General features: G+C 49.3%; 3 protein-coding genes and 1 long non-coding RNA gene across 8 annotated transcripts; 1 reads left to right on the forward strand and 3 right to left on the reverse strand.

The window, feature by feature from the left end:
- Nucleotides 1-327: 327 nt before the first annotated feature.
- On the reverse strand, nt 328-3,947 carry CD14 (CD14 molecule). Its single transcript, XM_063086209.1, has 2 exons — nt 3,673-3,947; nt 328-3,585 (listed from the first exon to the last, which is right to left on the reverse strand). The coding sequence occupies exons 1-2, from the start codon at nt 3,673-3,675 to the stop codon at nt 2,461-2,463; spliced, it is 1,128 nt and encodes a 375-aa protein (XP_062942279.1). The 5' UTR covers nt 3,676-3,947; the 3' UTR covers nt 328-2,460.
- Nucleotides 3,948-7,495: 3,548 nt separating this feature from the next.
- On the forward strand, nt 7,496-13,152 carry TMCO6 (transmembrane and coiled-coil domains 6). 5 transcript variants are annotated; one of them, XM_063085548.1, is made up of 12 exons: nt 7,496-7,653; nt 7,781-7,893; nt 9,699-9,814; nt 9,900-10,083; nt 10,350-10,454; nt 10,624-10,709; nt 10,834-11,052; nt 11,254-11,365; nt 11,481-11,667; nt 11,812-11,906; nt 12,294-12,461; nt 12,720-13,152. In XM_063085548.1, exons 1-12 carry the CDS (start codon nt 7,569-7,571, stop codon nt 12,828-12,830), a joined length of 1,581 nt encoding a protein of 526 aa, XP_062941618.1. In that variant the 5' UTR covers nt 7,496-7,568; the 3' UTR covers nt 12,831-13,152. The 5 variants fall into 5 exon arrangements, with proteins under 5 accessions (XP_062941618.1, XP_062941621.1, XP_062941617.1 ...); XM_063085551.1 differs by having other exon boundaries at nt 10,936-11,052; XM_063085547.1 differs by having other exon boundaries at nt 12,294-12,812.
- LOC134369255 (uncharacterized) lies at nt 9,557-11,033 on the reverse strand. The gene is made up of 2 exons (XR_010022601.1): nt 10,916-11,033; nt 9,557-9,716 (listed from the first exon to the last, which is right to left on the reverse strand). It is a non-coding gene; the product is annotated as an uncharacterized LOC134369255 (long non-coding RNA).
- Nucleotides 13,153-13,256: 104 nt separating the features above from the next.
- On the reverse strand, nt 13,257-15,342 carry NDUFA2 (NADH:ubiquinone oxidoreductase subunit A2). Its single transcript, XM_063085552.1, has 3 exons — nt 15,205-15,342; nt 14,979-15,085; nt 13,257-13,458 (listed from the first exon to the last, which is right to left on the reverse strand). Exons 1-3 carry the CDS (start codon nt 15,303-15,305, stop codon nt 13,367-13,369), a joined length of 300 nt encoding a protein of 99 aa, XP_062941622.1. The 5' UTR covers nt 15,306-15,342; the 3' UTR covers nt 13,257-13,366.
- Between the last annotated feature and the right edge of the window lie 8 nt (nt 15,343-15,350).

A 15,350-nucleotide genomic window follows, 5' to 3' on the forward strand; every position in this document is an offset into this window, starting at 1 on the left:
AATTTATGTAATCTAAATAAATTTTCTGTAAATGTAAGCCTCCTTTCCTCTCTTGAGTGGTACAGTCTCTGATTGCTACATGGGCTACAACTCCTATTCCTGATTCAATGCTTCATTTGCCTCTGACCTGTTAATTTTCTCTTTTTTTGTGTGTTAACATGTATCAATCCTCAACACTATCTGCCCTCTTTCTCTGTTTCATTTGTCTTCATAGCATTTATCACAATCCAAAATATTATATCACCACCACTATCTTAGTCAGCTCAGGCTACGATAACAAAATACCCTAGACTGGGTTGCTTAAACAATAGAAATTTATTTTCTCACAGTTCTGGATGCTAGAAGTCCAAGGTCAAGGTGCTAGCATGGTTGGTTTATGGTGGGCTCTTTTCCTGGCTGTCTTCTCACTGTGTCCTCACATGGCCTTTCCTTCGTGCATGTTCAGGGACGGGGAGAGAGCATGTGTGAACTCGCTGGTGTCTCTTCTTATAAGAACATTTGAATCAGGGCCCCGCCCTTATGACCTAATTTAGCTTTAATTATTTCCTTAGTGGGCCCATCTCCAAATACTGCCACACTGGGAGTTGGAGCTTCGACATATGATTTTTTTTTCTTTTGTCCCGGCATTTAACATCAGAACAACATGAATTTTGAGGGGACAAAAACATTCAGTCCATAACACCCACCATCCAACTGGAATCTGAACTCCATATGAGCAGGAACTTCTGCTTTACTCCTGCTATATTCCCAGGGTTTAATACAGTGCCTGACACATAATAGGCACTTGAATGAATGAATGTTTCCAGCTTTCATCACCATGATCTCCAGCTCTACCTAGCCACTTACAGTTCCCAGGTCTGACCATCTGTTTTCAGGTGTCTGAGCTTTTGAACATGCTGACCATTTTTGCTTTGGGATGTTCTTCCTGAGGAAATGATATTCATATCTCAAGGCCCAGATTAAAAGTTTCATCTTCTGCAAAGCATTCCTAGAACAACCTCTCCTTTTATAAGATGATTCCTCCCTCTCACTGAATCACAACTGTCTTGTATGTGTCTGCCTCCCTTACTGGATTGAGAATTCTCTGAGGGCATGGATGTTTCTGATGTATGTTCGTATACCAGCCTTTAGTATAGGGTCTGAGGTGGAACAGGGGCCCTGCAACTGTTTGATGAAGTGTGACCAGAGCTATTCAAATGTAAGAAATTGCCTTGATGTGATTAATTCTTTGATACTAGAAAACTTCCAACAGGTTGATGGCAGGCCCCTTGGGGACACTCCAGTGGTTGTCCAGCTAATTTAACTGTCTTCTGCCATTCTTGAAGTCTGGTTCTGGTGACCTCTGTAACACTCCCATCAATGTTAATCTCCATTCCCCACTCCTATCTGTGTGGCACTGGCCAGAGGCAGGTAGGAGTGCTGGTCTTATATGCCTCCTCCACCCCTCTCCCTGTCCCCTTTTAGGCAGGTGTCTAGCTCTTTGATGGATGTGGCTGCCTCCTCATCGTAATGAAAAAAGGACACAGAAGGAACAGAGGAACACCACTTGATGGCTGATGTCCTGGGTCTCTGAGTTAATGTGGTTTAGTCAGCACATCCTGTTCATTCCAAAGTTGTGAAGGGTCTCAGACGTTATCCTATTTGCAAATCAAAGAGTCAGCCCGAAACAGTTATCCACATATGGACTAGCAGAACACAAGATCTCTTGTTCAGCGACATACTGTATCTTGCATTAGTTCCCCATGCCCCAATTCCTCATTATGTGGTGGAGTGACACAGTGAAAGACATTGTACCTGTGGGTGCAAAGTGGTTTTACACCATAGTAGAGGAACCCTGAAATTATGAAACTCAGAGCTTATGTAGGACAGAAGGCACCTCTGCGCCTCCTCCCTCGGGGGTGGGAGAGAGGGAGAGAGAGAGGACAAGCAAATGGCTTTGGGTTTTATTACATTTGAAAGGGAATGGCTGGATCTTGGAAAGTGCATGGAAGAGGAAACATTCTGTATCTTCCAACGTATGTTTACCATTCAAACATCCTTTAACCCAGATGCCATTAATCTGCTCAGAAATCCCTGCCTGCACAGACACTCATTTTTTCTCCCATGACAGCCCTAGCTAGGCGACATTTCCCTGTCCCTTCTGCACCTGCAGTTTTTTTTCTCGAGGAGGGCAAGTATGGTTTCTAGGGAGTTAAGATGAAGAAAGTCCAAGTTTGAGTATGATGGATTCCCCATCCAGCACTGTGCCCAGTACATAGCAGACACTCAATAAAGGTCTGTTGAGTGGATGACAAGGACTAGTTGTTAAAAGAAAAACTTTTTTTCTTTTTCATTTTCCGTTGTTTAAAATTTTAATAAAAGTGGGGCAGAGAGTTGGTTGGTCAAGAAGTCCTGAATGTCCTGACCTGAGTACCCCGAAGCAGGGGCGATTTGAGCCCATTCGCTCTTCTTCCCTGGGCCTTAGGGAAAGCCTCGGACCCCCTGGAGCAGCGCCAGGGTTCCTGACATCCCCACTGCCAGGGGCGAACACGCACAGGCTGGGACCACGCCGGAGTTCGTCGAGTCCTCTTGGAGTCTGGAGGCTCCAGCGACCAAGAAGGGATTCCCGTCCAGTGTCAGGTTACCCACCTTGGGCAGCTCGTCTGGCCGCGGCGCCCTATTCAGCCTGTTGCCACTGAGATCGAGCATTCGGAGCTCCGCCGGCAGTCCTTTAGGCACCTGCTCTAGTCCAGCGAACGACAGACTGAGGGAGTTTAGCGCTCGCGGCCAGACGCACCCGGAAGCGCCGGCGTGTGCAGTGGGGCGTAGCGAGTTGTGGCTGAGGTCTAGGCTCTGGGGCTGCACACCGGCCGCCGCCAGCGCAGCGCACACGCCGTTGGGCGTCTCCATCCCCGCATTGCGTAGCGCTAGATTCTGCAGGGCAGGGAACTTGTGTGGACAGAGAGCCGCGATCAGTCCGCGCTCTCCCAGTCCAGGGTTGTCAGACAGGTCGAGGGTAGTGAGTGCCGGGAAGGCGCGGACCTGTTCGCAGGAAAAGGCAAGCGAATGTGCTTGGGCAATGTTCAGTACCTTGAGGCCCGGCTTGAGCCACTGCTGCAGCTCGGCGAGCCAGGCACCCCTTGTCGCCCACGACACGTTGCGGAGGCGCAAGGTGGATAGCGCAAGCCCCGTGGCTTCCAGAGGCGGCGATGAAATGGTGCCGGTTATCTCTAGGTCCTCGAGGGTCAGTTCCTTGAGGCGGGAGTACCCTAGCACACGTAGGAGGCCGACCAGGAGCAGAGCGGGAACTTGTGCACCTCCCACCGTGAGCCGCCGCAAGCGCAGAGCCTTGGCCATGTCAGCAAACTGCCTCGGGTCGGCGTTGATATTATCGTGTTTTAGAAATTGCTCTAGTCTGCGGCCGCCGCCGTGGATCTCCACCTCGATGGCAACCGTGCACTGCAAGGCGCTGGACCAGTTGGGCTGCGGACCCGAGAAGTTGCAGACGCAGCGTATATCGTCATCGTCCAGCTCGCAGGGCTCTGGCGTGGCCGCGGAGACAAGCATCAGTGGCAGTAGCAGTAGCAACAAGCAGGGTGCACGCTCCTGCGGAGAGAGCAGAGATCAGGGAGGCCCCGGCCCGTTTCTGGGGTTCCCCAGTGGCCTCCGTTCGCCCCAAGACTTTACACTCACCATGGTCGATAAGTCCTCAAGACCTTCTGGAAGGGCTGTGGCTTCTTTTCTGTACAGCAGCACCCGCCGGCTTCCAGACTGCAGGAGCGTTTCTGTCCTAATCCTTGGCGGCCTCTAAGAGTTTATATAACCCTGGGATGTCCCTCTGTTCCCTCCTTTGTGAACGCCGGACACCTCCCCAACTCTCTTCCTCCTATCCGCCCTCCTTACTTCCCTTCTGGGAAGTGTTGCAACGAAGGGGGAGGACAGCAACAGGAAGGGTCCTGGAGGGCATCTAGGGCCCTCTGTCCCAGGCAGTGTCCTGATGACTCACGCACCCCAGGGCAGTGCCTGATGACTCAGGTGCCCTAGGCTTGTCTGGTGGGTACGGGAAAGGACGATCCTCAGTGACTTAGGCCAGTATTGTACCCTGTCCACCCCCCCACCCCCCGTCCTGTTTATATTCTAGTGACTCAGCTTGATTAGTTTTCTTCAACTTTTCCTTAGTCTTGGTTACTGTTAACATCCTGCCTCCCAAATCCAAGCCCCTAACTATCCTCAGATATTTAACTGGATGTTTTGGGGAACAGATTGCAAACCTCATCTATTGACTCCAAGGGGGGAGAATTAGGTTCAAGAGAAGAAATTTGGTCCAAAGAACAACTCCCCTTCCTTTTCTTTTCTTTTTTTTTTCTTACTTATTCCTTTAAGTAATAACTTTCTTAAACGTAGAGGTGTTTAACAGAGACACATTGGCCAAGTTGCTCGATCACTTACAGTTTCCATTTCCTGTCCTGAAATTGGGAACAAAGATATTCCAACATAATTTTCCCACTTGCACCTTGCTCTCCCCTCGATACAATTCCTGTGTCCTAGGAAGGAAGGGTTAGACTTATGTCGAATGAGAATATATTAATAACTTAGCTGTGTTGCCAAGAAAAAAAGCAAGTGTCCCAGAGGGTGAGGGTAGGGGCTATCCATTTATAACAGCCCTCACAGGTCCACACCCCTGACTTCTGGGGAAAGAACTACATGAAAAACTTTAAAATTCTCACTTCTCCTTTAATTGAAGAGCGACTGTACATATGCCCCCAACCCAAACAAGGAGGCCTCATCAGACCACATTGTCCCTCTGTGTCTCTTGAACTCACTCTAATTTCAGAAGCAATGTCCCATGGCCAGGCAGGTCACTGTGACATCCCTGAGGACCAAGATGTAATTATGTATAGTCTGGTTTTAAATACACTGACTCTGAAGTCAGACAGCCAGGCTTGGAATCCAGCTCTGTCACTGAGGTTGTGAGACTTGGATAAGTGTCTGGGCTCCCCCTGTTCAAAATGGAGATAATAGTATTATCTGTCTGTGAGTAAAGTCCCTAGCACAGAGCCACATCTGTTGACGGTAGCCTTGACTGTTATTCTTCTTCTTCAGAGTCTCTGTACTCAGAGGACTCAGGCCACTGAAGTCTGGCTCCTCAGCAAAGCCTGCCACCTTAGGGGAGGCACTCTGGGTGGGGTGGTCTAAGCTGAAAGGGGCAATTGGTTCTTCAAAGATCCCCAACTCACGCCTTGATTCGACAAATATCTATCATTTGTCTACCAAGTGCCAGGGTTGGTGGGAAGCCCTGGGATGCAGATATGACAAAGACACAGTCCCTTACATACTTCCAGTAGTTACACTCTAGTAGGTGGGGGAAGGAAACACAGACTCAGAACTGCAGTCCACAGCGAAGAATACGCTTACAGAGGAAAAACTAAGGGCTTGTGGGGGTCTGCAGAAAGGAACAGCCATCTCTGTAGAAGACAGGACATGGGGGTTGTTCTTACAGGTTTTAACAGTGTTGTCAGGTAGGTAGGTACAGAAAGTCAGTGTGGGCAGCTGTAACTGTCTGAGCAGACACTCTGGGCAGAACATAGTTTCTATCTGTGAACTTGTCTCATCTTTCCCACCATAAATAAGATGTAGGTTTCAGAAGCCAATCTGCTCCATAAGGAAGAGGTTAAGACCAAGCCAGAGCACGGTGTACAGCATGTGCTCAGCAAATAGCTGTCCAGGGGCTCGATGGACATTGGGCCTGGAGAGATGTGGAGGACAGGATGATGGTCTGTAGAAATTTAACTGTTTTATGGAAGAGAATGCAGACATCATTGATTGACTCAAGGGGTAAAATTAAATTAGAGGGAAGAAAGTTGATTTGAAGAACAATCTCTTTCCTGGATTTGTCCTTACTAGTACCCTTATGTAGGGCTAGGGTCTGGATCTCACAGACCCTTCCGGCCCCTTAACAAACCCTTCACACGCAGGTCTATGAGCTAGGTAACCGGCAAAAAGGTCCTTGGAGCCTTGGTTGAAGAAGGAATAGTCTTTATTCAGCTCACACAACACTATGAGCTAAGCAGTCCACAGAGAAACTCAGAAACTCAATTGCTACTGGCAAAGTCCAAAGAAAAACTGAGCAGCTGCCGGCAGAGTAAAGATGTTCTATTTTTATTTTTTTATTTTTATTTTTTTTTTGTCTTTTTCGTGACCAGCTCTCAGCCAGTGAGTGTACCGGCCACTCCTATATAGGATCCGAACCTGCGGCGGGAGTGTCACCGCGCTCCCAACGCTGCACTCTCCCCAGTGCCCCACGGGTTCGCCGAGATGTTCTATTTTTAGACGTGAGCTCTAAGGCCAGCTCTGCTTCACAAACTGAAGAACACCCAAAAGCAATTAACTAAAAAGATACATGGGTGCACATGCGCACTAACTCCACCCACACACAACTTGTTTACTAGCAATGTCTATGGAGCCTGACAAAATTGTCCTATTTTCCCCACACCTTGCCTAAGTAATAGCTTTGTAAAAATTAGAGCCCTCCCTTAAAGATTAAGTGCCATCAGGACTCTACTCTCTTGGAGCTGTGAAGGGGGCATGGGAGGAGACGTTAAACAACTACACTATAACTTAATGACAGTTGTGAAAAGGTTTATGAAGTACATGGTGCTATGCACTCACATAATAGGGGCACTGGTCCAGTGGTTCTGGGTGGGTGACATTGGAATTGAGATCTTGAGGATGATGTTAAGGGAAGCGTGCTGACAGAGGGCAGAGATAGAGCTCCAGGCAGAGGAAACAGCTTGAGCAAAAGCCTGGGGGAGGAAAAGAACAGGGCTGGTTTAGGGAACAAAGATAAGATCCCAGAAGAGATAAGTAAGGGGAGGCGCTATTGCAGCCAAGACTGGAGAGATATACAGGGATAGACCATGTAAGGCTTGGTTTGCCACAAGTCGGATTTTGAGGGTGAGGAATTCGGTATTTTATTCATCAGTGTTGCCCCAGTAGTGGTAGAGTAGAGGCACTCAACATTTGGTGAAAGAATTATTTTATCCGAAAAATAATGGGAACTCTCTTTTATGAAGAGCAGTGAAATAATATTTTCCTTACTTTCCTCATCAATAAACGTGGTGAACATTCAATGACGCTTCAACCATTTAGGCAATACTCATCAGTGGGAGCCGCGTTATTGGTGAAATGGCATGGGGTTCTTCCCAGAGCTCGGGGTTGTTTTGAATGGTTGTCTAGAGTGTGTTGAGGGTGAGGAAGTTACGTTCACTGAGTGGATGTTGTCACTGCTGGCCTGGGCGGCCAGGGTCGGGGAGGAGTTACTTTCCTAGAATTAGGAAGGAGAGAAACCAATCGGAGGGAAAGTGGGGGCTGCTGAGCCGTTGCTTTACGCCCAGGGCTAGTCCCGCTCCACCTCTAGCTTCCGCTCCGCCCCGCCCCCTCACCTTGCCCACGCCCCTCCCCTGCCCCTCGCCGCGCCCCGCCCTCTCGTGCGTCACACTCCTTTCGGGCCTGCGCACTCCGTGCCATCTTCCAAGCGTTGAGCGGCTTCGTGGCGGAGGAGCACCTTGAGAGTTTCCTCCAGCTCTAACATGTGGAGGCTACGGCAGGGCCGCCTTAGGCCGTCCGTCTGTGGGATGGAGGAGCTACGGCGCCGCCAGCGGGAGCGGGAGGCAGGTGTGGGCGGATGAGGGAGCAAGGGAGAATAGGGTTATGGCGGTCGGAGACAGTATGAAGAGACACCGGCTCGGACCTGCTGGTTCTGGGTGTCCTTCCCACACTCAGCCGGCTCTTCTGCCCCCAGCACTGCGGAAGGCGCGAAGGGAGCAGCAGCTGGTCAGCAAGAGGCTTCTGAGAGACGACTCCCAGGAGGAAGCCGGAGGGGGATGTGTGGCGGAGATCCTCGGGGAAGCCGAGGTGAGGGGGCAGGGCGGGGTGCGAGCTGCAGTCCACGCTTGCCGATGCCACGCTCCCGCGAGTATTCCTGGCCCGCCCCAAGTCTGAACGCGGTCCACTCTACACCTCCATCCATCCAGTAGGTCAAGCCGGAAATAGGGAAATCATCCTCCCCGACTCTGTGCTCATCCCCACATCAATCCATCAACAAGTCCTAGCTGTTTTTTACCTCCTAAAGACTCGGGAGTCTTTACATGCCTCCCCATCGCAACTGCCACCACCAACTCTTCTCTGGATGCTACAGCAGCCTCCTGAAAGTTTGCTCTGTATCTACACTTGCCGTCCTCAGTGCGTCTTTTAAAAACCGGGGACTAAAATTCTTTCTGTGACCTGGAAGGCCCAGCATGGTCTAGCCTCTGCCTACCTCCAACCTCATCAGCTTACTCATCCCAGCCACTGTGCCCTTTTCAGTTCCTGGAACAGTATGCCAGGCTCTTTCCTGTCTCAAGGACTTTGCAGTCGCTACATCTAAAATGGGTCACTTTTGGTGTTCTGTCTTGGCAGCCTGTTAGTTTCTTGCCGAATATTAGTCATTATCTAATTGCTTGTTTATTATCGTTTCTCCAACTAGACTTTAAATCAACAAGAACCTAAACCCTGTCTTATTTGTCATAATTGAAAACCCAGATGCCTGCACAGTAGCTGGCATATAGTAGATGACCAGTATTTATTGACTGAGTGAATGAAAGGATTTGTTCATTCAGCAAGCATTGGATATCCTGTGTTTGTATTTTCTATGTTTACATGTATAGTTTACAACGCACTTAGGCTTAGGTTATACTATTTGTTCATTTTGTGTTTGCTTCATGACAGGACACTGTGCTAGGCAGTGAGATACACAAAGATGAAAAGATAAGAGTCCCTTTAAGTGCTCACAGCCCAGTGAAGGAAACAGATGTGCCTGTGGCCATCTGACATAACAGAAGGAAAAATGAGGCACAAGAGAAATTCCTAAGTTGGCCAAAGGAAGCCAAAAAGAGCTGACTTCTCAGAGGCAATAAAGAGCAAAAATTTGAGGAGAGTAGGAATCTGGAGAAGGTATTCCAGGCAGAAGGAATAGCATGTGCCAAAGCTTGGAAGCATTAAAAAACAACTGTTACGCTAGGTGTTGTTGGAATGTAGGTTGCATGGGGTGAATGGCTGGAAGGGTAGGTTTTGCCAGGCTGAGAGGTTTAAATGCTATCCTTGAGATAAACCTGTAAGAGGGTAGGGTAGATACGGTTATTCTCATTTTTTATGTGAGGAAACTTAGGTTCGGATCCCATGTGAAGTAAGTGGCAGGGCTGGTATTAGGCTGGTATTAGTTTTTTTTTTTTAAGTTAAGTAATTATTATTATTTTTACATTCTAAGATGTTGTGGAGCAGTTGGCAGGAAGGGGAAAGGGTGGGAGGAAGAGGAAGGGGGCGTGGTCGAGTCTGGGTCGTTCCAGCAGGGGAGCCCAGGGGGCTTCAGTGGCGGCTGGGTCGTGGCTGGGCTCAATGGGGACTTTGGGGGAGCGTGGCTGAGGCCCTGGGTCGGGGGCCCCACCCTGGGAGCTGGAGCGCTTCCGATGGCTCTGTTGTCACTGGGCTGGATGCAGACTAGAACTTAGTTTTGATTTTCTCTGTTAACTCCACTGCAAGGTTGATGCTTATTAGCTGTATTAGTGTGAATGATAATTTTGGGGGATAGGGTGATATTGGAGGGCTCACAGGTGAAGTGGGCAAAGTGGGATTCTGGACTTGCTTCTTGTCAACTATGTGTTCTCCTCCATTCTGGGTCCCAGGTCCAGCAGTTCCTGCAGCTAGCCCAGCGGGGGACAGAGGAAAAGGAGAGAGAGAAGGCTCTGGTTAGCCTTCGTCGAGGCTTGCAGCACCCTGAAACGCAGCAAACTTTCATCCGGTCAGTGTGGGTTGTGTGAGTAGGTGGCTGGGCCTCTGAGGAAGGGACCACAGGCTGAGCAAGCCTTTGGTGCTCATTTGTGTAGGTTGGAGGGCAGCATGCGGACCCTGGTCGGGCTTCTGACCAGCAACCAGGCCCTGCTGCAGCTTGAGGCGGCTCGGTGCCTTCATGAGCTGTCTCATTCTGAGCAGTCTGCGGTGGCTGAGGCCTGCTTGCCAGCCACTTCCTACCTCCTCACCTACCTCTCCGGTCACAGCTCAGACTTCATAGTAAGCCCTGTCCCTTCCTATCTTGTTCTTGGCTTAGGTTAAAAAACTCTGCTTTTGGGTCCAGTTTGAGCTGGCAAGTAGGGGGAAGAAGAAAACCTGTTTCCCCTAATGCCCACAGCCTTGCATACCCCTATCATCTCCCACCCTCTTGTGAGCCTCAAGGACTGGGGCACTCCATCCTCCCCATTCACCCCTGGCCTGGTGTGAGATGGGCCAGGCCTGGTGTGAGGTGGGCCAAGCCCAGTGCTTTTGTTGCCTGCTCTCAGGAGCTGTGTCTATATACATTGGGTAACCTGATTGTGGAGAGTGAGGCTGTGAGAAGGCAGCTCCTGCCACAGGGCATTGTTCCAGCCTTGGCTGCCTGCATCCTGGTGAGTGCCTCCTTTCTCCCTCCCTGGGCAATCTTCCCCTAGTTTCTTTCCACATGTCCTGCCTCCTTTGGTTAGGTAGCTACAGCCCTGTGCCAAGGGGCTGAAAGTCTCAGGAAACCTTATGACCCAGCTTCCAGAGTCAGATCATTATTACACTGTTTACTTTTAGTCACCCCATGTGGCTGTGTTGGAAGCCCTTGGATATGCCTTGTCCCAACTTCTACAGGCTAAAGAGGCTCCAGAGAAGATCATTCCGTAAGTAAAATTGTGTCTGTAGATGTGCAGACAGAGGTGACTCACTCAGTAGTATAGCCCCTGATACCTGATCAAGTCTGATTTCCAAAGCTGTTGCACATTTTAACTCCATGTGTCTGGCTAGGAAGGGCTTTGGTTTGGATAGTGTCCCACCTGCTATCAGGGTGTGGGAAGAGACACTGGCATCTTTGAAGATTCCTACTCACAGCCCGGCTTCTGCTGGCAGTTCCATCCTGGGCTCCACTCTCCCCCAGCACATGCTGCGATTGTTGCAACCTGGCCCGAAGCTGAACCTTGGGGTTGCTGTGGAGTTTGCCTGGTGTCTTCACTACATCACCTGCAGGTAACACAGACCAGTTGGGAAAGTGCCATAGACCTTCCCTGGGGCTCCCTTCCATGACACTTAGGTCTTTGAACTTCAGTTTGTGGAACTGTTGTAGAGGTTTCATCTCTCCATGGCCCTCTCTTAGAGCCCAGGAGACATAGGCTGTTTTTCAGCTTAAAGGTGGGATTGATTGGATAGTGACTGCGTCCTGTTGCCCAGCCAGGTGAACAATGCCCTGCTTATCACCCATGGGGTTCTGTCCACTCTGGGGCTGCTGCTGTTGGACTTGGCTGGGGCTGTCCAGAGAACTGAGGATGCAGGACTGGAGCTGGTGGGTGAAGAGGACAGGTTAAACTCTTGGGAGATTTTTCTTCATACTCTGCCCTTCCTCTGGTGTGTAGGTAACACCTTCCTCCTTACAAGTGACCACCAATTTGTCTTTGCAGCTGGCATGCCCTGTGCTTCGGTGTCTAAGCAACCTGCTAACGGAGCCAGCAGAGGAGGCTGTGGGAGGGCCTTTGCAGCTGGGAGATGAGCGTATTGTGGCAGCCTTATTTATCCTTCTGCAGTTCTTCCTCCAAAAACAGCCTGGCCTGCTTCCTGAGGGCCTCTGGTTCCTCAACAACCTCACTGGTATGCACCATAATCAACCCAGGCCTGGACCTTTAGATACTGGGGATATTTTCTCATGGCCTACACTGAGGTGGATAGGATGAGGGGGAGAGGAGCACAGTGGTTCGGGCCTCAGTTTAAGATACTTCATATTTTCCCTTCTAGCAGACAGTCCTAGTTTCTGTACTTCTTTGCTGTCCCTGGATCTGATTGAGCCTCTCTTGCAGCTGCTGCCAGTATCTAATGTAGTGAGCGTAATGGTATGTATTGGGGTCACTTGAGTCCAAGACCTAGTGGTCTAAGTGTAAACAGGGAAGCCGTCCTAAGCCCTTAGAAAACCCTTAACTGAGAGCGGCAGGTGGTGTGTGGCTTCAGGGCCAGACCAGTCTAGGTGTTGAGTCCCTAAACTGTGGATTACTAGTTACTATTACTATCCTTGGGCAAATCAACAAACCACCTTAGACTTCAGTCTCACTTGTAATTGGGGATAATCCTACCTCACAGGGCAGTTGTGGGGATTATAGAACATGCATGTAAAGAGCTTAGCACAGTGTCTGAGAATGTAGTCAGCACTCCACGTGTTTTAGTTATCACTATGATTTTTGGCTTTCATCTTTTGTGGAGACCATATATATGTCTATCTGCAGGTGCTCACGGTTCTATGCAACATTGCAGAGAAGGGTCCTGCTTACTGCCAGCGGATGTGGCCAGGTCACCTGCTCCCCTCCTTGCTGAACACACTGGCTTTCTCTGACACTGAAGTAGTAGGCCAGAGTTTGGAGTTGCTGCAGCTGCTGTTCCTTTATCAGCCGGAGGTAGTAGGTTCCTGGCCTTGGTCCCCAATCCACCCTGCTCTGAAACCTCCAGTCTCACTATGGCCCTCCTTCCCTTTCAGTCCTAATTATAGTTGCTTCTCTAGGCCTGGCTAGCCTGTGTAGACTCCAGGTCAGAACCTTTATTGTCTTGTTGGGAATGCACCTCTTCCAAGAAGTGGGCTGACCCATGAGGCTGTGGGAATTGAGTCTTAAAGCCCAGAGACCCAGGTGTTAAATCTTTTTCTTCCCTGCCCCCAGGCCACTCAGGCCTTCCTGCAGCAATCAGGGCTGCAGGCCCTGGAAAGGCATCAGGAGGAGGCACAGCTCCAGGATCGTGTGCATGCTCTCCGGCAGACAGCTCTTCAATGACCTGGCTTCTTAACATTACTAATTCCCCTCCTCCCATCACCTTGCCTCCCACTCCCCACAGCTTCTTTGGCCATTTTCTCTTAGGAGACGTTGGAGCCTTTGGGGGTTTAGAACCATAATGAGGTCCCATGCTCTCTGCTTCCACACCTAAGCCTAATCCAAGACCTTTGGACCCCAGCTCCTCTTTCACCCAGCACTGTTCAGGGAGGAGGACCAAAGGGAACTCAGTGTGTGGGCTAGCTATTCTGGGGCCCTGGAATCTTCCCCCGCTCCTTTTTTTTTTTTTTTTTTTTTTTTTGCTTTAGCAGGTGGTAGTTTTCGATGAGACAGAATAAAGTTTTATTTTTATATTAAACTCCTTTGCCTCAGTGATTGCACACTAAGGGACAGAGGATAGAATGAAGATAAGAATATCCTGAAACAGCATTTGACAGTACAAGCTTTATAAGGAATGGGAGAACACATTTTTCCACATTGTACTCAGTCCAGCAGAGCCCAGGCTCTGGGGCTGTTGTTCTTAATCCTCAGTGGAGGCTTTAGGCTTTGCCACTTAGCACATTCTCCAACGCTCTGGTTACCTGATCAGTACTGAAGTTGTTCAAAGAGACACTCTTCTCTTGGCCAAATGCTGAGGAGAGAAGGAGGTGACTAAGTATCTGCTCTGCAGTGTGGGAGCTACTAAAATATAAAAGGTCTTTGTCTTTATCTTAGTCTTGTTAGGATGGGAAAGGTAGTAAAGAGATATGACCAAGTGGATTTGGTATGCCCAAAATTAATCCAGTGGGTCTCAAACATATCTAAGAAGCACATCTGGAATTCTAGTTGGCTGATTCTGGGTGGCCCCAATGAGGTGTTGTAGGGAGGCTTTAAGGGGTACTATAGGCATTTATTATTAACCACCTTGGGCAGTATATTGCATGGACCTAGCCTTGGCTGGGTGCCCATTCTCTGGGCTCCCATAGTCCATCTAGCATACTACTAAGCTAGCACAATACACCAAAGTTACTCGTGTCTGTTTCCCACCTCTAGTCTACTGGCTTTTGGAAAGAGAACCTTTTTTCCTCCTGCAAACAATTATTAGTGCATGGCACATTACAGATGTCCACTGTTTGAACCAATATTTTTTAGGTGTGACTCTTTTCCCCACCTCCAGACATTCCTTGGGCATGGTATAAAAAGCCATGATTAAAATTCCACTATTCAAGGGCCGGCCCCGTGGCTCACTTGGGAGAATGTGGCGCTGGTAGCGCCGAGGCCGCGAGTTCGGATCCTATATAGGGATGGCCGGTGCGCTCAAGGGCTGAGCGTGGTGCAGACCACACCATGCTGAGGGGTGCGATCCCCTTACCGGTCAAAAAAAAAAAAAAAAAAAATTCCACTATTCAATATGTATAAATACTTATTGATAAGAAATTTTCAGATTGTGATAAATTAGAATAGGATGATATGATAAAAATGGGCTAGAGGCAAATGTTACTTAACTGGTCTGGGAATGCTTTTTTGAGTCGATAATATACTGTATAAATTTATTATACAGGATACTCAAATAATAACCTGAATAATAACAAGGAGTGAGCCATGAAAGTCTGGGAGAAGTGCATTCTAGGAAAGGGGAACAGATGTAAAGACTCAATCCTATTATGTCCTAGGTGCATAACTCTAGGTATGCTCCATAAAATTTTGATTGAGTTTTCTAATCTCTACAACGAAAAAAGGATCCACTCTCATGATTAACGGAGATTAAATGATATTTAGGCAAGAAAGTACTCAGGAAAGAGTCTAGTATTAAGTGCTCAACATTATTGAGATTCTCACATGCTACCTGGAATGGCACTAGCTACACTTAGTTTGACCTACACCGACAGGAATTGACTAGCATCTCTTCTTTCCTATCTGAAACCCATTCTGAAATACAAAAACGACAGCTCCTGGTCTCCACGCAGGACCTGGCCAGCCTCCACGTAGATGTTGCCCGGGATACAGAACACCATATAACCTTGTGAATATAAATTTCTTCATTGGCAATAAGGTCAACAACAAGGCCAAGTTCTAGTCTCTCCACAGGCTTTTGCGTGATTTCGGGCGGCTCCTTCTCTTGAACCCTTGTTCCCCCACAGAAGTCTCAGACCCCTGGCGTCCCGCGCTCACCGTAGCGGGCCCACAATTTGGGCTGCACATCAGAGCATTCGCGGATTAGGATGGGAAGATCGGGGTTCGCCTTCTTCAGCTCCACATAGCGTTTCTCGATGAAGTCCCTGCGGGGTCGGAGAAAGCGCCGCGCGTGCTGTGGGCGCGAGTTTCCCCAAACACCGGGGAGGTCGAGGTCGTGACCCCGGCGTCCCGAATCCCACCCGTGTCACCACGCCTCGCCTACCTGACGCCCTGGCTGCTGGGAGAGCGCTGGCACAAATGGATGCGAATCTCACGCAGGCCCAGCTTTGCTCCGACCCCTCGACTCGCTGCGGCCGCCGCCATCTTCGCTAGCACTGAAGTCCCCAATTCCAAGTATTCGGGCCAAGT

Source organism: Cynocephalus volans, chromosome 2 (assembly GCF_027409185.1).
Source record: "Cynocephalus volans isolate mCynVol1 chromosome 2, mCynVol1.pri, whole genome shotgun sequence".
In the NCBI taxonomy this organism is placed as follows: domain Eukaryota; kingdom Metazoa; phylum Chordata; class Mammalia; order Dermoptera; family Cynocephalidae; genus Cynocephalus; species Cynocephalus volans.

Excerpts from the sequence above, each read along its gene's own strand:
- TMCO6 (XM_063085547.1), top strand. The coding sequence starts at position 7,569 with ATGTGGAGGCTACGGCAGGGCCGCCTTAGGCCGTCCGTCTGTGGGATG. Across the intron at positions 9,815-9,899 it reads ACGCAGCAAACTTTCATCCG|GTTGGAGGGCAGCATGCGGA; the intron begins GTCAGTGTGGGT and ends TCATTTGTGTAG. Across the intron at positions 11,668-11,811 it reads GTTCCTCAACAACCTCACTG|CAGACAGTCCTAGTTTCTGT; the intron begins GTATGCACCATA and ends TTTCCCTTCTAG.
- NDUFA2 (XM_063085552.1), bottom strand. The coding sequence starts at position 15,305 with ATGGCGGCGGCCGCAGCGAGTCGAGGGGTCGGAGCAAAGCTGGGCCTG. Across the intron at positions 15,086-15,204 it reads CCCAGCAGCCAGGGCGTCAG|GGACTTCATCGAGAAACGCT; the intron begins GTAGGCGAGGCG and ends CCGACCCCGCAG. Across the intron at positions 13,459-14,978 it reads CAAATTGTGGGCCCGCTACG|CATTTGGCCAAGAGAAGAGT; the intron begins GTGAGCGCGGGA and ends TTCTCTCCTCAG.